The sequence below is a fragment of the Cebidichthys violaceus genome, unplaced genomic scaffold (genome assembly GCF_023349555.1).
Source record: "Cebidichthys violaceus isolate CVI_PGR_0920_01 unplaced genomic scaffold, fCebVio1.0.p SCAF_20, whole genome shotgun sequence".
Taxonomy (NCBI): Eukaryota; Metazoa; Chordata; class Actinopteri; order Perciformes; family Stichaeidae; genus Cebidichthys; species Cebidichthys violaceus.
The window spans coordinates 2,426,755-2,453,626 of NW_027176373.1; the positions used below are offsets into that span (position 1 = coordinate 2,426,755).

General features: G+C 40.4%; 1 protein-coding gene across 2 annotated transcripts in view; it reads right to left on the reverse strand.

The window, feature by feature from the left end:
* Positions 1-23,168, reverse strand: part of mcama (melanoma cell adhesion molecule a) — a 47,869-nt gene extending 24,701 nt beyond the window's left edge. For both annotated transcript variants that reach the window (XM_068715664.1, XM_068715663.1), the window contains exon 1: positions 22,999-23,168. In XM_068715664.1, the coding sequence (XP_068571765.1) occupies positions 22,999-23,062 (64 nt within the window). In that variant the 5' untranslated portion in view covers positions 23,063-23,168. The remainder of the gene's footprint in view (positions 1-22,998) is intronic.
* Between the last annotated feature and the right edge of the window lie 3,704 nt (positions 23,169-26,872).

Here is a 26,872-nt window from a genome sequence, read left to right on the forward strand (position 1 = left end):
TGATCCATGCAAAAGAATCAAATGGACAGAATACACAAAAAGCAAGTCAGTGTTCCTGACTGAAAACTATTCACTCACTGGTAAAGGACACTGATGGACCTGTGAGTGACTAATCGTGACCCATAGCACGCAGGGAAAAGATTACTGTATTTTGCCAATACATCTGGGTTAGCTGCTGTTCCACTTGCTTCTGTAACTTGACAGAATCTCCCACCGAGGGTATATTTCATCTGTCGTTCTAAAAAAACAAACATGTTTCTGGTGTTGAAGTTATTTCAAGAAAGTAGCACTGATCTAATCTTGTTAAATGTAATGATGCTCTGGCGAAAGTTAAATAAATATATTTTCTCTTTCCGATCACTTCCACCAACGTCAAAGTTCTTACGTTCACAACTCGGACATCACTATATCTGACCAATCGTCTTCCTGCCAGCATACCTTGGATCATTGCAATCCTGTCATTACCTGTTCACCATCTCCCCATCACCACCATAAGACTCAGGATGTTCCAGGACATTTGCATCTTCTGTCTGCAGGCTTTAGTCATCTTTATATGGGCCTAAACTTAATGAATATGCTTCACATCGATGCTGTCTATTTGAGTCTAATAAAGTCTCTTTGTTTCCAAACCCAATAAATTAAAGTGAAAAAAAAATTAACAATTGGTTAACAATTCCAATGGGATGCCACACTGAAACTGCAGCAGAAAGCAAGCAAGAACGTCTACAAGATTCCTCTGGTCTTCATACACAACCACAATTATTTATGCTGAATCTATTTAGTGAGAATGATACAGCCTCACATTGTGCTTTATGGGTTGGCTGGGTATTTACATAACAATCATAGACAATTAGCTTTAATGGTGATTGTGAGCTACGCCTCCATCTCTCACTCACACTCACACACACACACAGAAATCAAACATCCATTGTTGTAAACGTGTGCATTCATTCATTTGTTTGAACTCTCTTACACTGTTTCGTGGGTCTGACTGTATTAGCATTCGAGCTGCGCCTGTCCCACAACAAAGGAGTATTGGTGCACTCCCTCTCCTTTTATCCCACCTACCAGACATGAGGCGAACATGCCACACCTAATTCACCGGGATCAAAATGGCGAACCCCAAGCCCCCTCCCCAAATCCCCTGCTGAGAACCTTAATGCTCTCAAAGAGAATATCAGAGTGATCACAGGTGCACTGCTGTGTTAATGAGGAGGAGAGGCTACTGCCTGTGCCCAGGCCAGTCCTACTAAACCCCCCAAACACAAACACACACACACACACACACACACACACGATTCAAAATCAGCGTTGTTTATTATTAAATAATGTCAATTCTAATGGCAGACTCCCCTCATCAGAACCCATCTGAAACCCACAGTCCAATAACCACACCTGCTTTCCACGGCGACGAGCCAGGTGTGAAAATGGGCAGAGCTCCAATCAGCTCACAAACTGTTGTCTCCACATTGCTGTTACTACAACTGACCGCATGATCCCCACCATGGTGGCAGCGATGAGAGACGGCGTGACAGAAACCTGGATCAGATCCAGCTGGACCTGGAAAATATTCAGGGAGAAGAATCGAGTGCAGAGAATCCATAACGTGTTGCCGTGTGGCGGAGCAACAGCTCGCTACGATATTTGTTTTTTTTATTTTAATTAAGATCCGACTGTGATGCTACCTAAGCTTGCAACTAACGATTGTGTCAACTGTCAATCAACCTGTCATGATATATCGTTAAGTCTTAAAAATGGCCTTCACAAGATCTTTGAAACCCAAGGTAGAATCTTCAAATTTACAAACCGGTCAAAAGATATTCAATGTAATGTTACATAAGACTGAGACAGGCCACAAAAACACAAATTTGGATAAATAAAACCAGGAAATTTGAGGCATTTCTGCTTGAAAACCTTACTTAAATGAGTAATCGATCATCAAAATAGCGTCAGATCCTTTTACTGTCGATCGACTTTTACGTTTCCATTCTAGACCCAGCCGAACCGTAACCTAATTTAGTTAGCAAAATGTGCACACACTAACAATATAATGCCACTCTGCTTTTATCTCCCTACCATCAATGCAAAAGTCTTGCTAAAAAGGCGTTTCACTTGCGAGGGACCAACTCGTATCTGAAGCTGCTTGCACACAGCTGTCCTGATAAGAGAGAGAGATGAAAAGCACCGATACGCTTGTGTGGGTCAGTGAAGGTAATCCCGTACTGGATTTTTATCTGCAAGATCACCCGGCAGCCGATTCACAGGAAACACAGGAGGAGATTCTCGGATCAGATTAGACTTCTGGATGTCAATGTTGTGTCTACGTGAATGATTTGTTTTCTTTGGAGACGTTCTAAGGCTGGCTGGAGGGCAATTACACGCAGGTTAAGGAGAGTGGAAGGCACCGCAGGGTGGGGGGGAGGAACACTAGTGGAGGAGGGATAGGGGAGAGAACAAAGCACATGTGGACTTCAGCCTGACAGGAAGTTACCATCATTTGATCCTCCGTCTCTATGATCAGCAGGTAAACGACAGAAACCATCCAACGATTGGAGGCAAAAATAAAATGTCTGCAGACAAACAGCTGGACGCAATCAACAAAACAAAATCAAATATTTTCATCTCCACCTATACATATACATATCTATTCTTATTAAGTAAGGCATTAGATCGTGTTCTCTCCCAATACCTCGTGGCTTGTTGTGTGCATGTAAACACAGTCCGCGAGAGTCAAAGGTTCGAAACACGTTCACCTTCACAGCAGCCTTATTGACACGTCTCACGGATCTGAAGCACGTGTATTTTCACAACAAACTTGCCCCGTATTTCACATCCAAACACAGCAGTTGCGCCCCCCCTCCTTTTTACTCTAACGAGTCACATGCCCGCCGTCAGTCAGACACAATGTCAAACACAATGACATATCTGTATTCACAGCTCATAATCAGCTGCATTGTTTGATATGAGAGCAGCTCAGCTCCTACTTTATCTTGATCTCTAGACTGGGAGACTCCGGTTCTCAGGGCTCAGCAGACAATATCCGCCGCTTGTTTTATTCGCTCGGCCACGACGTGCCAAGACCTTGAGCCGGGGTTGTGGTTATGACTGGATTCCCAGTCGTCGGGTGGCACTGTGTGTCCTGCTGGTTCTGGGGAGGATGGAGGAGGTGGGGTTCACGTTGCCACAAGCAGCTGTGAACAATAGTACCGTGCGCCAACCCCCCCCCCCCCCCCCCCCCCCCCCCCCCCATTCCCATGCAGTGGAGGAACAGGGGCAGCTGGGAAGGGGAGTGCTCCATCAGCACCTGTGGGTGACCCATTTGTCAAGTGATTTGTGGGAAGAAGTGTAGAAGCAGAGAGAAGAGAGAAACAGAGGGGGGGGTGTGTGTGTGTGTGTGTGTGTGTGTGTGTGTGTAGGAGGTGGAGGAGAAACTTAAAAGAGTATTATCTCGGGACCACACACAATGCAAAGGCTGTTGACTTCCCTCTCAAACGCACCTGTGCATCTATAAAAGAAATCTTGCATTTCCTCTATCCCATCTCCAACTCATGCTATGTTCAGGAGCTGATGGAAAAGTACGAAATTACTAGATTGTTTCAGTATACTGGTAAAAAAAACAATGATTATCCCACAACCGGCCTGAATCTTGCCCACAACTCGTGCTGCCAACCAGAGACCACTACAGAGACGGCTCACAGACAAATAAACAGCAAGGCGTACTCATCTACTGGCAATGGGGAACGTTTTTAAAAAAAAACTACATATACACACAATTTTTTGAGGGAATAAGAGTACAATTTTCATAGTTTTTTTTAATCATAATTTGTATCTGTTATAATATTGTGAGATCTGAGGACAACAAAGTCAGAAGGGACAAAAAACATGACAGATTTCAAACAAAGCAACAGTTCAGCTTGATATCTAAAATAATCACCTTTTGTAGAAAAGAACTGTGCACAACAACAGTAAGTATGTTAGATTTCGAAGTTGGTCTGTAAACTGTGATGTTTACAACAGACAATATGGGTAACAATACTAATGCTTGCCTTTGTTTTCTTCTTGTAAGAAGTTTGTCTATTTTTTAAAATCTGTCAGATCGTTTTTGATCGCTCTTTCTCGGGATGTTGCGGTGTTCCCAGAACTTCCCAGAAGGAACTTGTTGAGTACTGCTTAGAGGGACCACGGTGTCCCTGGTGGAGTGATTTTAACAACTATCTCACTAAGCATCTACCACACAGACCAAAAAGGCACAGTATTAGTCAACACTTGAGGCAGAGATAACAGTGTGATATATAACACACCAGCGCTCATGAGACTGAAGTGGAGATAACCCAGTTTTATGCTGAAACATGTATAAATTAACTTCCACAGACAGACACACGGGCAAAATCCTCTGCTCAGAACACTCTTTGATTAGACGGTTGATCTTTTAACAGCGTCCAATATCAGGGCTGAGGGAGTGGGGGAGGATTTGATATTTAAGCATCTCTTTATCCTCTCCCTTTTGAAATGTCAAGTTCAAAAGATCCAGACCAGCGGCCTTGATCTGTGAGCTAAGACGACCTAGAGAATTACCCGGCAACTCCTAACCGCCGTCACACGGCAGAGACGACTGCAGCTCTGCGGCGGGTCTCAGGACGGTCGGTACACACGGAGTGTTATTAACCGTGATTCTATTAGTGTCGGTAAACAGGCTTTTGATGTTTGTTCCTCGTGCTCCGTTCTGACCTGCCTAATGAAATGAAAGCAGTGTTTTCACTGAAATGAAATGCTCATTGTGCGTTTCAGCTTCTTCTAATTGAACTTATTCCATTAGGACACTTTCCCAAGCAGTCTCTCACACCACCGCAGTGTGCTAAGTCCTGTCAGTTTGTGTGATTCTTAAAAGACAAATATGAAAAGGTTTTGATGTCTATAATGAAGGGAAGTGATGGATAGCGTGCCAGTGTCAGTGAATGAAGCGCTGCCAGTTCATTTAGAGCCAAACAGAGCCTGATGTCCCACTGAACCGGAGCCAAACGCGGCAATGCACCGAAAATAACAATAATATGATAGAGGCATTATTATATTGTTCACCTTCATGGTTATGGTAACAATTTTACTTTAATGAAATGTTTACCACACACTTTGATGTAGTTTTAAGCAGATATGAGTGTTTATTAATTTGTCACACTATTAAACATAGGTGGAGGTAGGGCTTCACAATATGTTGATATATCGATATCATAAGAGACTGGATATCGTCTGAGATTTTGGATATTGAAATATAACTATTGTCTTTTATTGGTGTTAAAGGCTGCATTACAGTAAAGTGATGTCATTTTCTAAACTTACCAGACTGTTCTATTATTTTCCTTTACCCAATTAGTCATTATATCCACATTCCTGATGACTTTATTAAAAACCTCATTGTGTTTGTCGAAAGGCCAAATTTCAACGAAAGATGACAAGATTGCCTGATGACATAGTAAAACAAAGTTGTAATAACGTAAAATAGGTCTTCATAAGAAGAGTTGTGATTGTTAATAAATACTTTACATTAATAAAAACACGATTGAGAATCGATTGAGCTCAGTCAGACATACAGTTGTGGTCAAAAGTTTACATACACTTGTAAAGAACATAATGTCATGGCTCTCTTGAGTTTCCAGTTATTTCTACAACTCTGATTTTTCTCTGATAGAGTGATTGGAACAGATACTTCTTTGTCACAAAAAACATTCATGAAGTTTGGTTCTTTCATGACTTTATTATGGGTTAACAGAAAAAGTGACAAAATCTGCTGGGTCAAAAATATACATACAGCAACATAAATTAGCAATTTTGGTGACTTAGAAAGTTGTGTCAATGAAATGAGCTTCATAGCATGGCCTCTTAACTTCTTGTGAGTGATTATGAGTGACTACAGCTGGTGACTTCTCTGAGGCCATTTAAATAGGGCTCATTGGATACAAACGCCCACAAACGCTACAATGGGAAAGTCAAAGGAGCTCAGCATGGATCTGAAAAAGCGAATCATTGACTTGAACAAGTCAGGAAAGTCACTTGGAGCCATTTCAAAGCAGCTGCAGGTCCCAAGAGCAACAGTGCAAACAATTGTTGGTAAGTATAAAGTGCATGGCACTGTTTTGTCACTGCCACGATCAGGAAGAAAACGCAAGCTATCACCTGCCGCTGAGAGAAAATTGGTCAGGAGGGTGAAGAGTCAACCAAGAACCACCAAAAAGCAGATCTGCCAAGAATTAGAAGCTGCTGGAACACAGGTGTCAGTGTCCACAGTCAAGCGTGTTTTGCATCTCCATGGACTGAGAGGCTGCCGTGCAAGAAGGAAGCCCTTGCTCCAAAAGCAGCACCTTAAGGCTCGACTGAAGTTTGCTGCTGATCACATGGACAAAGATAAGACCTTCTGGAGGAAAGTTCTGTGGTCAGACGAAACAAAAATCGAGCTGTTTGGCCACAATGCCCAGCAATATGTTTGGAGGAGAAAAGGTGAGGCCTTTAACCCCAAGAACACCATGCCTACCGTCAAGCACGGTGGTGGTAGTATTATGCTGTGGGGCTGTTTTGCTGCCAATGGAACTGGTGCTTTACAGAGAGTAAATGGGATAATGAAGGAGGAGGATTACCTTCAAATTCTTCAAGATAACCTAAAATCATCAGCCCGAAGGTTGGGTCTTGGGCGCAGTTGGGTGTTCCAACAGGACAATGACCCCAAACACACATCAAAAGTGGTAATGGAATGGCTAAATCAGGCTAGAATTAGGGTTTTAGAATGGACTTCCCAAAGTCCTGACTTAAATCCCATTGAGAACATGTGGACAATGCTGAAGAAACAAGTCCATGTCAGAAAGCCATCAAATTGAACTGAACTGCACCAATTCTGTCAAGAGGAGTGGTCAAAGATTCAACGAGAAGCTTGCCAGAAGCTTGTGGATGGCTACCAAAAGCGCCTAATTGAAGTGAAAATGGCCAAGGGACATGTAACCAAATATTAGCACTGCTGTATGTATATTTTTGACCCAGCAGATTTGATCACTTTTTCTGTTAACCCATAATAAAGTCATGAAAGAACCAAACTTCATGAACGTTTTTTGTGACAAAGAAGTATCTGTTCCAATCACTCTATCAGAGAAAAATCAGAGTTGTAGAAATAACGGGGAAACTCAAGAGAGCCATGACATTATGTTCTTTACAAGTGTATGTAAACTTTTGACCACAACTGTACATCAGATGACATTTAGATGATACGGTGATCAAACGCTTACAGGAACTGCTTATGGCAGACTGAGTGCACTGATTGGTGGGGATTGCCGATATAGGAACACAAGAGAACATGGAGGCAATATGAGCCTGAACATATCACAGCTGAATAAAGTTTATTCACTGAAGTTTAAACAGTTATGAAGTAGGTTCAAGTTAAGTTTAGTCAAGTTTCAAAGTATGACCTCAGTTTTTTTTTTGGTCTTCATCATCACTACGAACACGTCAGCACCTTTGACAGCATGACTGCCTCGTATTAAAGGGGCACCCTTCTGATTCCAACCATGAGGATCAGTTTTCTCACTGTGGAGGAACTACTCAGCCTGTGGAAGCAGTTGTACGATGTCTTTTGTGGCTCTCAGCTGGGGCTTGGAGACCATTTTTAAAGACCAGTCCGGGGGGCATTGTGGGGAGTGTAGGAGCCATGGTTTATAAGTCAGGTTTTTTCGTCCTCTACTGCTTCGATTTGTACCATGCTTTTTTAAATCTGTCTCTTGCAGGTCCCCTAACTTCACTGCATATTAATATGGCAAAATATAGAAGAAAAAGACAAATGTTAAAGGATATATGTTTGGTGATAGTCAATATTTTTCTTACCGTCAAAAAAAAAACAAAAAAACGATGAATTGATCCAACTGATATTTCCTATGTAACCAAATCCTAATATGGCTCATTCCTCTGTCTTTCAGACGTCAACTGTTGCCTAAAAACTACGAAAAACACATCAGTGTCTCAGTAAAAGCGACACACACCTTTTGGAGATTTGTTAGAGGCGTAAATAAATAAAATTCCAAAATGTCGGCTTCAGAGGAACTCTCCCTCTAATGCCCAACATAATCAACTCTATCCGCTCAATAGAGACAAAAAGAGGCAAAAAACATTAAACATCAGCAAAAGGTCATAAAACATCAGAAAAACTTTCAGAAAATTGCTGCACAGCATTCTTCAAGTGTCTTCGATCCATTTGTGGGCTAATGGACATCCCAAAACAACTATTTTTAACTATTGCTAAACAAAGCCTTTTCGGATTATCCCCCCCATGAAGGAATCTGTTGTGCACATGCTCGTGCTGCACAGGAATTTTCAGAACATTTTTGAGATGTTTTAGAACCTTTTTTTGCTTTTGCCTCCATCAAAGTCTGTTTACAGCGATATGCTTCCTACCATAGAAAGCCTAAGGAGCCGAGTACGATATAAAACTGTTTTGGGGTTAATTACTCCTTTAATGTAAGAGGCAATTTAGTGCAATTTGAAACATGATTTTATTTTGTTCTTCTAGCCAACGACTAATCTCTCTCACTCGGTGTCACTCACTCTTCTCCAGCTCCGGGTTAGAATTATCTATCTAATTTAGCACTCAAAAATGTGTCAGAGACGAACTCACACGACATTGATCATGTACAGACTGCTAGCAGAAGAGGGCGGCGAGGCGATGCCAGAGATGTATGTTGTCACATTATGTCTTTGCCGCTGGGTAACAAGTGCTGCTTGGATGTGTCCCAGTCATTAAGAATCACTGATCTAAATGACAAAGCCAGCAGGGGGGGGGGGGGGGGGGGGGGGGGGGGGGGGTGAGATAGAAAGAACTGGCTTTAAACTCCACTACATAACACCACTATTTCGTGCTCCTCTGCCATTAGTTGCTTTGTGTTATGCCCCTTTAACAAGCACAGGCGTGTGTTTGTTTTCCAGGCCTGTCGATATCACTGTTCCTGTGTCTCTGCTGGGCAGCAGATGCCATGCTGGCTGGAGGTGGAGGAAGCCCGTGGCGACGTGACTCCTCCGGCCCCGCAGGGGGGCTTTGCAGAGTCACAGATCTCTTCACCAGGTTAGCTGCCCGACAACCACACGTGGGTATTTTTGTACGTGGTTTCCAAAAAAAAAACTAAATTTCATTTACTTTGCTTTTTTTTGACTTAATGCATGTAGCTAGCTGACGTACTGTATACAGTAACGGACAGAGTCAAGCAGGTGATGACTATGCAGCACCTCAGGAGCCATCACTTATTAAATGGGACTCCGGATGGGGTCTGTTGTGTCAATAGGAGTGCATATTAGATAGGTTTGACATATGCAGCAACTTAAACAACAAGCTAATCCCTCCTCTGCCACGGTCCTACAGGAATACTTCACCTCCAGAATGATCATATGTGTATCGGTTACTCACCCAGTGTTCCCTTGAATGAATAAAGTCAGGATGTATTGGATTATACTGCATGGGTTGTGTGAACGGATGTTTTGCTGCTGTCAACATGGCCCTCATTTTACTTCATTTCATTGAGACTTTTCTTTTTTTATTCTTCGTTCACCGTGGAGGCAAAGTGTTGTGTACCAAATCAACGTAACACTGTTGGTGACTGATATACAAATGATCATTTTGGGGGTGAAGTATTCCTTTTAAGTTATACAAACACACTTGTATATGTATGTAGCAGTTACTGGGATCTTTGGGACAGCTTGTACATACTTCCAGGAAGAGTAAGCAGGAGAAAAATGAATACAGCACTTACTGCTAATTCATAATACAGCCAATCGAACTTTAGGAGGTACTTTGTGCTTCCACTAAAACCTACTACATATAAAAGGCAACAATATGGTATTGAATTTGTTATTATGTACTACGACGTGGTGTGATAACCACGTAATTAAATTAGTAATTCAATTTCCCATTCAACCTATTGACAGTGTAGCACTGTAGAGTAAATACACAACATTGTTAGCCACTCATCCAGATCGGACTCACTTTCACAACATGCAGAGCAGCCCAGACGTCTGTTTCCCCGGCAACTCCATCCAGCTCCTCCTCCACCCTCTCCATGGGTGGTTTCCATGCCAGATGCCCAAACCACCTTGAATGACACCAATCTGACACCGGGGTCTGCTTCTGTCACCCACTGATGATGTCAGAGGGACTGCAGGGAGACTTGGGCTAAGATAAGATTCATGTTCTCGTCTTCGCCCTGAGGGATGCTGGGAGGCTTTGCTGCCGTTCTGCTGTCACAGCTGAGAGGTGCATGTAGGACAGCCGGAAACCACTAACCAGGACACAAAGACTATGATGGTTTACTCCAAATTTTGTTGACTTAAAAGTCACAGTAGCCAACCTGCAGAGATGCCTCACTTTGGCAGTTAGCAGCCCCCATGCAAGACCTGCTCACTACTTTATGAGATGTCAAATTTGACATTTTGACATGAAGGTGAAATGAAAAGGAAGGTGTTCAAAATGGAAAACGGCTATCCTTAAATATCTACGGCACACTTCAGGGCTATCTGCATGTGACGCACACAGGGCCAGCTTGTTAGTTAGACTGTAGCATTAAAAAAACAAAAACACTTTCTTTAAAAGCAACTTTTACAACTTCAAAACTGCAGTCTTTTACATTGCATTTGAATTAATCAGTCATAATAATTAGTGACATATTTGCGTATGATTGGACAGAGAAACGGACGGACACAGTTAAAGTAACAATTAATCGATTATCAAAATAGATGGCAATTATTGTGATGTCGATCGACTTAGCGATTATTCATAAATTGTTGCAGCTCTAAATAAAATCCAATTTTCTGCCTGTGATAAAACACAGCAATTATAATTAGTTTGGAGCATAATGCTGGCTGCCACACAGCCAGATAATCCACCATGGTGAGCGTGATGTCTTCATCTGGTTGTGATTCAAGTTTTATTAGGTTGAGTGTTTTCCAGCAACAAAATAGGCCAATTCCTAACAAACAAGGTTTTGGTGCAGCTTTATCACATTATGGTTTTTGAATTGTCAGCAGAGAACTTATACTATATTTTTGTGTTTGTAAAGAATTATAGTCAATTAAAAACTAATTACATGCAGGAAATGCACTTAAATAATGAGCGAGGGTTGAGAGTGTTGGGTTGGAGTTAGTTCAGAGCCTTGACACGTCTTTATTCGGACATTTTCAGTCGTAGAAGAAGCCCCACAGGGCAGATTCCGGACCCTAAAGCTGAGCTGTAGAGGTGGATCACGTTACAGCTTTCATCAGACACGTCTTCAACAGACACAGGCAGTGTCTGGCAGCCACTAAATTGCCCCAAACGTCTACTCTGCACCATGGCTCTTTAATAAATCCTGTCTGTGACTTGGACATCACTCTTCAGTGTCTGATTCTTATCTGTGAACACAGCCTGTAATCACATCCCACATCAGGATCTGTGACATTTCTAAACTAAGGCCAAAACAAATCACCATGAAAACTCTATCAGCAAAGAGCTACTTGAAAGAAAAACTCTATTTATTCCATCTGCATACTGCGGAATCCATATTAAGGACTTTCACAGTTAGAAAGGAACTCATTTGTTTGATCTTTACCCAATTAAAACTTCAGCTCATCTCACTCCAGACTGCCAGGCATTTGTCTAAAATATCTCCCACACTGTGCTAGCTGGATGGAGTGTGACAAAATGCATACCGATTCGAGAAATACAAAGTTCTCATTCTTGTTTGAAAGATCAATTTCAAAACTGTGTTTTTCCCAAATGCCAGCCCTTCTGTCACAAGTTTGATACTTGCTGGCAGCTGTTTCTGGACAGATCAGTGATCTTGTTTACTTATTCTTTCATTTTATAGATTGACATTTAAGTTATAGAATAGTTTATTTAGCAAAAGACAGTTCTTGTATGTGACTTGTGATTAACAACATTTAACTTCTGAGAACTTTGGCTTCTTAAATATATAAAAAAAAAATCTTTTATACTTAAATGCTGAAACAATTTGTCAATTAACCAATTAGTTGATTGACAAAAACTTAAATTGTAAACAATTTAGACAAGTCATTTTTTTCCAAGTCATTTTTTCACTTTCAAGTCATTTTTAAGCAAAAACACCCAAAATTTGCTGGTTTCATCTTCAAAGTTGTATATTTGGTGCTTTTTTCCACCTGTTATGATAATAAACTAAAATAACTTTGGGTTTTGGACTGTCACCTCGGGCTCTGTAAAATTGTGATGGTATTTATTACTATTTTCTAAACACCTTATAGACTGAACTATGGCCAAGGAACGGATTTCTTTTCATTTGAACATAATCTGCAGATAAATCAATAATGAAAACTATCAATATTTGCAGTCCTAGTGTTACAGCGAGGCAGCGAACAGTCTGGAGATATTCTAGATAAATTCCACTGTCCGATCAACAGTTGCTGCTGGTTTTCCCTCCACCAGCTTATTTTCTGCCTCTCTTGCTTCTCCTGGGACACTTAAACAAAGAGACGAGCCCTCTGGGGAATCCGCCAAACAAATGCCCCGCAACCACCAACTGAACAACAGTAAAAGACAAAAAATAATTAGGCCTGCACTATGAATCAGCTGAGAAGGGGAGTCCCACACAAAGCATGAAATCCGAGTCAAACCTGGCCCTGTACCATTGCACTGATGGTTGAGCCTCGGGGGTTGGGATAACATTTATAGACAGCACTGACACAGGACTCTCTAATCCCGCTCTGGGCATGATATCATACACAGACGTCCCCTCCACACAAAGTATATTTAAAAAGCACATTGTGTTGAGTGTTTAAACTACAGGAACTTGGTATTGAGAATTTCTGCAGCGCACATTTCATGTTAAAATTCAACTCGGAAAAGTTTCAGTTATAACCAGCCTATTTGAGATTGAGGACAGCTAATTAAAACCTATAGCTGGTTGATTAGTTTATAGTAATAAACAGACTAATCAGGGGAAAAAAAACAGTGCCAGATGCATGCCATATCCACGCCATGGCACAGCCCATTAGCACGAGAGGCAAACACCATGAAAGCCGCTCTGGTTAGACCCGAGGTCGTCATGAATATTCATATGCACATGTACACGCTGAACACCGAGATGTCTTTTCACCATCAAAGTCGGTCTGAATTTAAACAGACTTCGTTTTAATTTGACGACAGATGTGAATGCAAGCTCTTGTGACAGGAAACTGACTGGCACAGTGCCAGACACCATGAGATGTCGTCTACAGTAATGTGGTGCGATAGTAAACGCATTCCATGAAATAAAAAGTTAACTTTCAGTTGCCATGCTGGCAGCGGGGCCCTAAGGACGACGATGTCCACCACTCAGATAGCTCAACTATTGGATGGATTGCCATGACATTCGATGCAGATATTTAAGGTTACCCCAAAAACAACGTTTAGGTTTTTCCTCAAAACTGTCTTTTCATGGGATTTGTTGACAATAACAAAAGCATAAAACATTGTGAGTTTTTTCTTTTAATGGTGGCTAATGTTGTAGATTATATTATTGTATCCCTAATATATACATGTATGTTTCTTATTCATGTCAGACTAATTAAGCAGCAAACAAATCATGTTCAAAACATGTGAATTAGACAAATAACTACACGTTTCTTTGGCGGAAACACTAGAATCCAGTCTCAAGTTGCGTTTGGTTGAAAAAGAAACGTCTCTGAAACAAGTTATTTTTGGTGGCCGTCATTATAAATCACTTTCCCAGTCAGGTGTTAACATGCCTTTGTGCTATTTGCTCCTTAAATGTCAGGATATTGACAGACATTACCTGTTTTGTTACTTCCATCACATAAGAGAACTTAATCCGGGTGACGAGCTGGGTGCCACACTAAATCTATTTTTGCAGGCTCTTCAGGCATTCTCTAGGTGACACTGACACATTGGTTTGGCAGTCTGACATAAACCTTAAGAGCAAAAGAAACCAGAGGACTTGGAATTCCTCAGGACAATGACTAGGTTTTAGGGGAAGCCTTGAGCAAATACTGACAAGTCGGTGGCATCTGCATTGTTCCAGAAAGAAACACATCTCGTATCCATTTCAAGTGAACGGACTGAAAGATACAAGGGAAATCTCTAACCAGTGACATAGTGCTGTGGTCACATTACACACACCTCAGGATTTTAAGGGGAATCTGTGCTTTCCACCCACTATGGACCCTTTTACACCGAACTACAACTCAACGGCCTCCCTGATTAATGAGTAACTTTACTGACTTATTTCTGTGTAATCCATCTCCATTTGGACCATGCTCGTCAAAATCAGAAGTTAAGAGATAAATTGGACGGCTGATATTATTGGCAAATATTACTTCATCATAGATTTTTGAATATTCAAGTCTATTTTTTGCCAAAAAACTGCAGTTCCTCAGGTGGCCACTTGAGGCTGTCCCCAAAAGGCAAGTCAATCCCTATAGACCACCCATGTTGAAATACACAGAAGAAATAAACATAAAGCTAATTCCACTTTTTATGACAGCATCATATCATATTCCAGTACCAGCCTCCAAAAGCCATTATCCTAACATTTCTAATTATTTGAAACTGTAATATTCATTAGTTTCAACCTTATTTTTCACAAAATGTACAAATGTGTCGCACGCGACGATGATCTGGGTTGCATCAGCGTGGAAGTGGAAGACTAATGCAAGTCTTCCACTTTGTAAGAAAGACGGGCTTTTCATGTTTGTATACTTTTATGTGCCAACGCTTGATTAACTGACAGAAAGCCGAAAAGATATTAACTTAAATTTTACACAAAGAATCTGCTTGAAACGTAAAACAGACTGGAGGACGGTGATCTCTGTCGCTGCAGCACCACATCACACATGAATCAAGTTAATCCCACGGTTTATTTGAGTACATCTCTTCCCTGTTTGCGCCTGCTCTTTCAGTCGGAACTGTTGACAACAACAAGAGCAAAGTAAATATTCCCAGGCTCCGTCCACTGCACTCAAATAGAAGGAAAAAAAATAAAATAGGGGGGCATGAGAGAGGTGTGAGAGGACACACAGGATGGATTGGGGGGTGGGGGGCTCAGAAAAGGCGGGAAGGAGTCAAAGACCATTGTGGTGTACAATTTCTCTGTAACGTGAGCCGCTGCTTGTTGCCCCCACAGAAGAATGTCCGATGGATTGGGCGTCAGGTGTGTGCAGCTGCTGGTTTAGCTCCGTTTGCAGACTAAAGAGGCAGACAAGTGGGAGAAGGAGGAAGGAAAGGCTTCTCAAGAGGGCAGTACTGGAGGTTTTTGTTTTTTTTTGTCTCTCCCTCTGGCACTGATGGGACTGCTGCCAACACTTGGATAGTGGCCCAAGAGAGTGCCATGTGTCCCGCAGATGGGCCTTCTGAATATGAAGGGACGTCGTGTACAGATGGCCGATTTCGCCTGAGACGAGTTTAGAGACAAATGGCCAAAAACTGCTCAAGACTGAAATAGTACCAATGAATGTCTTATTTTAGAACAAAGACAAACAGGACTGTCTTGTTGCATATACACGATCGCATTCATAAATATATGCATTGTTTAACATACTGCATGTGTGCATTTAAACGGGAGCATATTAAGCCTCATAATAACACGTTCACTTGGTGGTGCTATTCCTACAGCGGAAACAAAGCAAACAAAAACACTCATCTTATAAATGATCATTCAGCCACCAGATTGCTTCTCCGTTTACATTTTTTTACTCAATCCTGTTATGTACTTATCTTTCAGAGATACCTACACACTAAAAGTGATTTATTGCCTAAAAACCTTAGGAGAAGAAGAGCGTAGGTGAAACATCTTAACATACGCCACCATCTCATGACTAAATTGATCACGAGACACACCAGGATTTATTTGATTCAGCTGAGGGGACAATGACAGATTGATCCATCATACACTTGCCTTATGGCAATTAATTAGTTGCATGCTTTTAGTTTGGATAGTAATAATTCAAACTGCTCCATAGGTTTAGCTTTCTGGTAGCACTAGGTGTGAGGCGGTTTATGATCCTGCGATCATAAACTTTACTTAAGGGACAATTTAGGCAACCTAGACAGACTGGTTGTCCACTTTACAAGTTTATGTATAGATATTATGGCCCAATGATGTATGGTGGACTTTCCAACCAGGCAAGAACATGCCTCTACATTCATCATACTGCTTTTACAATACTGAATACAAAATAATCAATCCAGTGCAAGCAGTGCAGCCAAATCCAATATTTGGGATTCAAAGAGGCTTTCAAGAAACAACCCTCTCAGCACTCTCCCAGCGCAACCAGGAAAAACCTCGGATGTGAAAGCCTGCAGCACCTTCAATGCTTTTTAAAAATAAATACAAAAGAAAAAAAAAAAGTAAGTTTGGCGCTGGATGCGTTGTTCAAGCTGCAGATAAAAGTTCAGCGCTCCGGCACTACCGACTGCACATGGATGTTTCTCCCTCTCATGAGTCATTTCCTACATGCCTCTTCTTGATTGAGTATGCTTAAAACAGCCGTCTCCAGCTCCTGAGACACGTCCCGTCTTCTCTCGGGCGGACTGTTCACTCTATAGATTTTTCACTCAGCTGAATGATGTGCTCTGAATAGCACAGCAGTCAAGGACGTTTTGGGCAGTTCTTCAGCTCCAGAGAGGTACTCGATAAAGGGAGAAATTCCCTCCCAGAAGGCCAGGGATCAAACTACAGAGGCAGCTGTTGGATATAAAATCCCTCTCAAACATCAACCATCTACTCACTGCAGAGTTACACTACACATGCAAGACAAGGCCTCTGAAAACCCTTCAATTTGGGCTTGAGGGAGGATGTCAGCTCTGCTCCTGCCAGCTAAACAGCTACAACTTTGATTTGACAACATGTCTTGGATCTTCAGAGCATGCATGGGTTTTAAATCAAAGAAAGACAACAAACAACTCTCATAGAAATCAATGTCTGCTTTGAATCCCGTCACTGTTTAATGACTAAATCAAACCTGTTGTGTTGGTGCACACCTCAATGTACCCCGTCTCTTAAAAATCACATTCATAAACAACTAATTTGCATAATTGGTGCATATGTTAGTTTGGCAGGAAATACAATGCCGCTCAATTTACATTTATATCAATAAAACAGGGAAACATTCATTTACAAAATCTAATAGTTTTGCCAATTTTGGTTGGTGGAAAATTGTTAAGTGTTGAAGTCAGTACTGACTTGTAGCCTTGACTTTTTCAGTATTCAACAAAAAAAAAAAACATCTTTCCTTAACCAAGTGCTAAAGCTAACAAAACAACCCTTGCCCGTTTCTGGTTCTGAACGTGGAGACAAAAGCTCACTAGCTTGAATAATCAGTGAAAGTACTGAACAGAATTAACTCAATAGGACGCACGGTATTTGATTGTTCCCTGTGCTGACATACATAGTTAGTTGAATTAGCTCACATATGTCTAATGCTACAGCGAGGCACCAGTATAATGCCACAGAGATCTAACAGCACACTCTCTTTAATGAAAACAATGAGCCAATACATTAGATTATATGGCTGTCCTGCCTGGCTATCACTCAGGCAAATGCACTAATCCCACATGAACAACTGCAGCCAACAGCTGCACACTTCCTGCTGCATGCAGACGAGCCCCGCAACAGAGTGGAGGTATTCTCAGGCTGAAGGAGAGGTCAGGGAGAGCTGCCATTATTTACACCAGGAGGTCGACTCACTGGGATACCGTTATGACTCATGTTCGGATACGTCACTACTTTACTTAATACGAAAACATTTCTTATCTGGCTAATAATGAATGATTGATGATGATGTCTTAACACTCACAGCCAAGCAGGAAGTCTTCCTTAATATGATGCATGTATAAATAAATAATCCCATCATAGAATGAGTGATGGAGAAATAAGAATCGGATCAAACTTTCATAGGTTAACAGTTTTGGATAGTCGATGTAAACTTGGTTTTCATCACACTTATAGCTTTACAAATGTATTTGCATATTGAAGTGTAGTTTCATCATCGTGCAGCCTGACCTTGTGGTCAAAAACAATTTCAATATCTCAATTATTAGATTGGTAGTTTGAGGGTTTTCATTTAATTAAATGTATTATTCTGAATATCATTCAACAATACCAATAGGTCTATGTAAATCCCAATAATTAAATGAATTGCTCCACTAGAACAGTCATAGCATATTTTGTAAAGCTAAAATATGACATTTTTGTGTTTATTTTCATGGTTTATTAATTTTACCATTATTTCCAATTAATCAAATACTCAAAAGTCCCAAAAATGTGTCTTTAACATTTCTTAAAGTCCAACATTACATCTTAAAATGAGTCGTTTAATTTGACAAACCACCCAAAGATATTTAACAGATGATATAAGATTAAATAAAGAAGAGAAGCAGCAAATTCTCACATTTGAGCAGCTGAAACAAGATGTGGTTTGGCCTTTTTTGCTTGATAAATGATGTGGATGATTAATCTATTACTACAATTGTTGAGGATTCATATTCTGTCAATCAGTAATTAACAATGTTGGATATTCTTTTAACAACCTCATCAATTGTGTATTCCATCAACAAGGAAACTATGCACTCTGTGCATAAGTTCCACAGCGAAGAACTCCACACACTTGACAAGAACATAAAAACAACTTCAGTTGGAATCAGAGAGCTCTCCATCAAGGAGGAAGTGAGTTGTCTCTTAGAGGCTTCACTGAACAAAAGTGGTAAGCCACCATATCCCTTGGCTCTAAGAAAAAAAAACGTGTGGTCGTCCATTAAGGAAAGCTGCTGAAATGTCTTCACATGTGAGACACAATGCTTTTGTTTATGACTGATGCCAAAGCTGTGTTAAATGCTGTCAGTCCCAGCACCATTAAAACGTCAACACGCCCCGATATCATCTCACAGTCAATCAGTGCCGGAGGTAGCTGGCTAAATTCATTTGAATAAAAAGGTACTATAGTTTTGTTAAAAACTAAATCAAAGTCTAGTAATTTCCTAAAACAGCTGGGCATTGTAGTTTTCAGTTACTCAAACTGGAGTAAATAGTGCATTTGTTCTGGAATATTTTCAGCAGCTGATTAATCCATGTTTGGTGTTATAGCGTATGTGGCCACAGGACAGTGTAAGAAGGATCGAGTCAAAATGAACTAGAGTGTGTGGTCACGGTAGGGATGTCAAGAGAATGGATACTTCGGTACCAAGTCGATGCCAAAATGAACCCGAAACTTTCGGATTTCGCAGTCCAGGTTTTTTTCCGCAGCCGTTTCGATTACTGCAAATTTCGGATGCCGATAAAAACAAGTCAACCAACTAAATAATGACTTTTGATCACGCTAACGGTGGATTTTCTCAGACGTCGGTGTCATAATGCTGTTACACAACGATAAGGATATCGATTGATCCATTTGGTTTATAAGCATAGTGCCCAAACATAATAAGTATTACATAGACAACGGAAATAGAGATTGGGATAGCAGTTGGACTAGCTTGTGATGGATTATTAGATCCATCTATTTTCCACCAATTTTGACTTTTGAACTGAGAACTGCAACAATTAAGGTAACAAAACTTGCACGATAAAGATACTAATTAATAAATAAGCGTGGCCAAACCATGACTCTTTGCCACAGTCCCCTCTAGCGTTTAATATTACACCACACAGCAGGTTTGCAAGGCGCATTAACTACCCAACAACCAGAGCAGACACTGAGGACATTGAGTCAGCCGCATTGAAAATATGACTTGGTTATTGAAAAATGTTATTTTAAAAATGGCTGTATATACAATGTTTAACCAAATGAATTTGTCTGGTTAAAAATGGTATTTTAAATGGCTGTATGTACAATGTTTTTGAGGGTTAGGGTTAGATGTTATGCAATATGAAAATATATATTAGAGAGGGAATTATGACCTGTAACACTAGCACCTAGTGTTTATCGTTTTGTGTTTTTAATCTTAACAGTGGTATCGAATTGGGTATTGAGAATTGTGGATTTTCACTGATATTAGCATCAACTACTAAATGTCTGGTATCGTGATATCCCAAGTTGCTGGTAATGAAGGAAGATGTCACCCAGTGCAACAGTGTGACTCACTGATGTGTTGTTAGTTGGGCACAAATGGCTTAGATACATCAGGCTTTACATAGACAACACTTCTTAATAGAACCAATTAAACGCTGATTTGGGGCTTTTAATGGGATTCACTGACAATAAGAGGACACTTTAAAATATCAACCTTTAAAAGGCAATTAGGCCATAAGCTGTTTTATTTAAATGTCCCCACATGATGATGTTGCAAGTTGGCAGCGTTTCGGTGAAATACTACTCCAACAACTATAAGTTGCCTAAAGTATCACTGCCCATGTCACCTGCTGTTGGTGTGGCAGTAAAAACAACAAATGCAGCAGAATTGCAGTTTTGAATTGGGATGTTTTTGTGTGTCATTACAAAATGTATCTGCATCATTAGTAAATCACATTGAGAATCATGCATCTAGATATTTATTAAATGGTTTGAAATAGATACATACGTTTTCACTTTTATCGTAGCATTTTGGGAACGCAGTTTTGAACAGAAACTTTTAAAGGATCAGAGCTTTGAAGGATAAACCCTTGTGTATTCCATAAAAGGCATGAACCAAGCAAGCGTGTGTCTACTTTCTGTTGTGTAAATGTCCTCGTAAAAGCTCTGCCACTGCTCTGATTTACTGCATAACCACACTGCCCGGATCACTTGGCCATTCCTGTAACACTACATGCCCATCATACTGATGAACACTGGTCGGTGAGATCAATAAGGATGTGGGTGTACAATGCATCAGCTATGGGACATGTTAAAGGTTTTTTTGTCATACTCGGGATGGGTTCATTTCCATGCAGGAGAGATGCTTTTAGCCACAAATTGTATTCGAGTAAGTGCCCTTCAGGGTCCATTAGGGAGGTGGTCAGTTTTGACAGAGCCTTGTTTGGAAGCTCTTTAGAGGGCTGGGGTCTCTATCACTAACCAACGACCTAATCCAAAAACAGACAGCTTTACTCCGTCTCCAGAGGAGGTCCAGGGGAGATGAGGATTAAATAGCGGTAACCCAATTAAGACAAGGCTGATGGAGGAAAAAAAAACAGGGATTTAAGAGAAAAAGAGGTTTAAGGTCGGGACACAGTGAGTGTTGTCCTGTTGTGAGATGCTACATGGAGAAGAAGGTTTACATTTAATTCTGTCTGTAGGTAATCTATCGGGGAACACGATGTCAGCCTTTAAGAGTAGCAGCGGGGAAGAAACGGATTCACATAACAATTCTTAGTTTTAATATTCTCAAAATTGATTAAAAGATTTAAAGAAATCTATTTTTGTACGTCCAATTAATTTTCTGTTAACCCACTAATCTGTTGTTTGACTAATTGTCTCAGTTCCAATTAGCCGACAGTAATACGTAATAGCCTAAACCCTTAACGTTTCCTTATCTTCTGTTACTTTGCCATTAATTATATTTAGTTGAGTTGGAACAATTAGTCGATTAATCAGTTCCATCAATCAGCAAGGTTCCAGCTCCTCAACTGTGAAGACTTACTGCATTCTCTGTTTTACATCATTGTAAATTGGATTTTGGGAGTCTAGGTCTGACAAAACAAGACATTAGGATGTGACCTTGGGCTCTTGGCGAATAGGATGCATGGTTTTCACTGTTAAAAAGGGACAGTGTGGAGGATTTGGTGGCATCTAGTGGGGTGGTTGCAGATTGCAACCAACTAAATACCCCTCTGCTCAGTCCTCCCTTTCTAAAACTGCAATAATGTGAGCCGCCTAATGCGAAATGTTGGGAAAGACATTGGCCTTGCTCAGAGGCAACCCGTACCCTAAAAACACTACTTTAGGAGCCAAAGAGGTTAGGCGGTGGTAGACTTCAGGTAACGTAAAAACGCAGAAGCCATTGTTTGGTTTGTCTGTTCTGGGCTGCTGTAGAAACGTGGCTGTGCAACACGGCGGACTCTGTTAAATGGACCCGATCCCCATGTAGATATGAAGGGCTTATTCTAGACAAAAATGATTCTTAGTTGCAAGTGATTATACACTGATGACAAGTTAATGCATCCCCCCAAAATGCTACACACTGGCCCTTTAATCAAGCCAGTATCTTCAAATTATTTAAGAAATTATATAATACACAACTCCTGACCCTTAGAACTCCTTGAGGGGAAACATATCCACAATCTTAAAGTGACCTCAGACTGGTTCTCCTTACCCCACTGCTCTGTCCTGCGTCTAGAAGCCTGCCTCTTCTCATCACATTGCTATTACTGGCAGATTCTGGCTGCTGAATAACAAAGACTCGAACCTAAACGTGTCCTGCAGAGAGAACTAAGTTTGGTCCTGCGGTCTGTGGTTCTTTTGATGTTTTTTTACAGCAGTCTTGTTAAACCTTTAATAACTTACCCAGACTCTGTCGCATAACAGTTTATGACACAAACCTTTAAAATAAACATAAAAAACACCCGTCACGTGCGTTTGTATGCTCAAACGTACAGTGCAGCTACGCGTTGGTGGGTTAATTGGTCCGTTAATTACGCAGTAATTTATTACACCTTTATTTACTTTACGACTCCCGAGACTTTCGACTGAAAACAACCGAAAATGAGGACCAAAATGTGGGGCAAAGTCTCAAATTAGTGGAAACCCACACAAATGCAACATGCGCTCATTCCACGAACGTTAAGGTAATTAAGCCTTCAAATTCACTGACGACGCCAGGACCCACTAATAGGCGAACTGCTAATTAACCACAACAACAAAAACACACTTTTATATATAGAAAACGGTGCTCTAGTTATTTAACTTGAAATATTTTGAAAATGTCAGAAACATTTGATAGGAGCATCCACGAAAAAAGGCACACGTTGAGATTTCATTCAAACTCAACGGCTGTAACACCTTAACTCCAAACTTGTCCGCTTTTAAAAAAAAAAAAAAATGGCGTGTTTAATTTCGGTTTGAACTCACCGCTCCAGTTGAGGAGGCAGAGGTGAAGAAACAAGGTTGGAAGTGTTGCGCGCAGGAGAGCCATGTTCTTGTAATAAAAGCTGCTCGTCGTATCCAGCACCGAAATAATCTGAAGTGGTGTGTCGACGAGAAGTTGAAGCCAGCAGCAGAGAGGAGACTGAGGGGAGAGGAGGAGGAGGGGAGGAGGAGGAGGAGAGGGGAGGGAGCTCAATTAAAGTCTCAGTCTGGCGGGGTCCTCCTATTGTGGAGGCGTTATGTGTGGTAGAAGCAGATTATCAGTGTTTTCTTCTGCTACTTCCAACTCCTAATTCACACAGACAGTTTTTTTTCTTCTTCCCTGGGTTAGAAAGTCCTCAAGGTCACAATAACAAGCATTACCTTATCACTCCTGCACACCTTTTAGCCTAAAATCACATTAGCTGGGACACTTTATTTGCATTTCCACAGGGGCTGAAGAAAGCGATAAATCTATTTAAACATGCGGGCCTAAAATTCAATTGCAAAGTACTGCATTACATTTTGGGGAAATATGCTTATAATGCTCTTTAGATAAGATTGATAAAAAAAAAAAAGGTCACACATCTACAGCCAGCAGACGGTTAGTACTGCTCTGCAGTGGTGGTGGAAAGCATTCAGATTCTACACTTAAAGTACTAATACTACACAGTAAACATAATCAAGAAAATATAGTTTAAGAATTAAAAGCAAAAAAATGTCCTCTGTGACTGTTATACTATCATATATTACATCATTAGATTATTGTTACGCAAGCATTCATGTAAATGCAGGATTTTACTGTTGTAGTTGGTTGAGGTGAAGCTCATAGTGATTATTTTCATTATGGATTAATATCATTTCCTCAATTCATTAATTGATTGATTGGTTTGTAAAAAATAATAAGAAATGGCACCACAATTACCCAGAACCCAAAAGTCACACAGCCTTCACAATGTTTGTTTCGTCCAACTAACGGACCAAACTTCAAACATTATTACTAATACATCACAATTATTAACATTAATAAAAGGAAAAGCACAATTTTTTTGTAGCTTGAACCATTAAAAAAACATTTTAAAAATGACATACCATAAAAAAAAATTGCCAATAAATTTTCTGTCAAGAAGCTAATTGATTAATCGACTAGACATTTTAGATGTACTTGTATAAACTGTATAATATAAACTAATCGCTTGAACAAAACATATTCTATAAGCTTAATTTGTAAAGTAACTAGGTCTAAGGCTGTCAGATATACAGTATGTATCAATGTAGAAGTAGAAAGTTGCATACAAATAAAAGACTAAAGGGTAGCACTTTATATTACAGCCTGCTAATACCTGTTAAAGAGCTCAGATTAAACAGATGTTGATGCTAGATTCAGGGGGCCTTGACGCTCCTGTAAGAGAAGGCCAAACAACAGCCTTGATAAAGCACAGAACCAGGAGAAGAAATGGGATGAACGGAAAGTACCGAGAAGGCCAAGCGGACGCAGGTGGCAGGTAAAACGGGAATTACCTAAATTAATTCAGTTGTGTAGATTAACAGATCAGCAACCCATTTAACAGATTGGCAGGCCATTGGTTCATGACCGAGGTTGTCCTGAGGGGATGACCTAAGGCATGTAGTTAAGAGAACTGGGGTTGATGTCCAGGTCAAGTGACTTGTTTGTGTTAGCAAAGGTGATCATGTCACCTGATCTTCCTCGTGCCTCTTGGTGAGCTAATGCAGGATGTCCAAATAATAGTGAGAGAGGTATACGAACCCGAGATTTTAGAGCAGTAGGAAACACTCCATCAAGAGCTGAGACACTATGTTGCTCTTAACTGTGAGTGACGATTGAAGATTGAGCTTTCCATCTGAAGAACAACTTTGATAAATCAAGATTTCCTCAGCACTCAAACCCTCGCTCCCTGGAAGGAGCTGGAATTGAGGTTCGGCTGCTGGTGCTTTGAGCACCACAAGCCAAATGCCATACAGTCCCATTATATCGGAGAGAAGGCAGACATCTCTATGGCCGATACCTCCAAAACTAGGCAACTTACATAAAAACGATGTAGATTGATAAATAGCACAACCTGTAAGATAGAAAAATGGGTATTTTTGATTTAGGGGTGGACTGTCCCTTTAAGTACAATACTTGACTACATTTACTTAGTAATGTTTCACCTCTGTAGCTTAACATAAAGACTGGAAACGGGGGTAAACGGCTAGTTCAGCAGCCAACCAAGAGATAGTCAGACAAACAGTGAAATGGGAAGTACAAGCTTTTAATTAGTGGGATTTGGAGGTGCTGCTGGCAGATTTTGTTACTTTCCTACATTCCCCTCTTTATGCTAAGCTAAGATAACTGGCTGCAGCTTCATAATCCTGGAAAAATGAGTGATATCAATCCCATCTAGTTCAGCTTCAGGCAGAAAAGCAAATAAGTTTTTCTTAAATTATTGCTTTAAGTACAATTATGACACACTTTTTTTTTTTTTCTTAAATGGGTTACTTCTATTTTTGTCTACATTGTTTTACATCTATCTTCAACATCCAAACAGTACATTGCAGCTACTGCAGACCTATTTCAGTAGTTGGTCCAGCATTTAAAGGCTTCTACACTTCTGGAGCTCTCTCCCTTTGGACTAAAGATATGTGGACATGCCTTTGCTTAGTTTTTATTCATTTGTATCTCCATTATATACATTAAGAAACTCATACGGTAAGTTATAAATCAGCAAGCCACCACATTGGATCCTCTAGCAGTGATAAACACCTTAGTAACAATCTAAATCTGTTTTTTTTTCCCTTGATACTTCCAGATGTTTCTAGCTCGCCCACACATGTTCTCCTGGAAATATATGGTCTAATTAGTATTCTTCTTCTCACACAGCAACCAGGATAATATTATTATAAGCATATCTTTCAACACAGGCATGAATGAGGAATAAAATAAGCTGTCATGATGCACACAACACAGTGTTCAGAGTGAGGGTTGAGCAAAAGGTTACATACACTGGACTTCCTCCGGTAAAGGGAGCAGACTCCTGGTGTTTTCGTCGCCGACTGTGGAGTCACCTAGGCCAACAGCTGCAGCGGAAAAGCTTCCTGGAGTCGGTCACCCAGCTGTCCAGTCCCATCATACATGAGCCTACAGTTGTGGACACAGCACAGGTATTAGACATGGAGATGGACTTCTTGTGGTCACAGAACACTTGTAGCCTACTATAGTTTTACCAGAAAGAGCTTCCAAACACGCTGCTACAAACCTAAAATATCATGCAAGCTTGTATGATCACTTTACACATCATCATTACTAAAAAGGTAAAGCACCAAAGCTTTGAATCAATATTAAATTGATTTAAAGGAATCATAAAAGTGATCAGCATTATTATTGGACATTCAATTATATTGAGGACAGCTGTGATGGAAAACCATCTTGAATATGATTTGAAAATTGGTGTAGATTTATGAAAGTAGTGGTAGAAAGTATGTTTACTCAAGTGCTGTGCTAAAGATCAACTTTGAGATACTTGTATTTTACTTAAGTATTTCCATTCTATGCTACTTTATACTTCACATTTCAGAGGGAAATGTACTTTTAACTCCACCTCATTTATTTCATAACAAATACAGATAAAGAATACAGAATATAAATGAATAAATAATGATGCGTTACTCTACATTAAGCTACCCAGTAATAACAATTAATTCAATTCACCTTCACCAGCTGCAACATCGAAGTGATGAACACATGAATGCTTCAATAATTATATCTGAAATGAGCCATTCATTAACTCTGTGGTTCCCAAACTCAAGTCAAGTACATTTTATTTAAATGCCCCAAATCACAAATCTCTCTCAAGGGGTTTTACAATCTGTACAACGTATG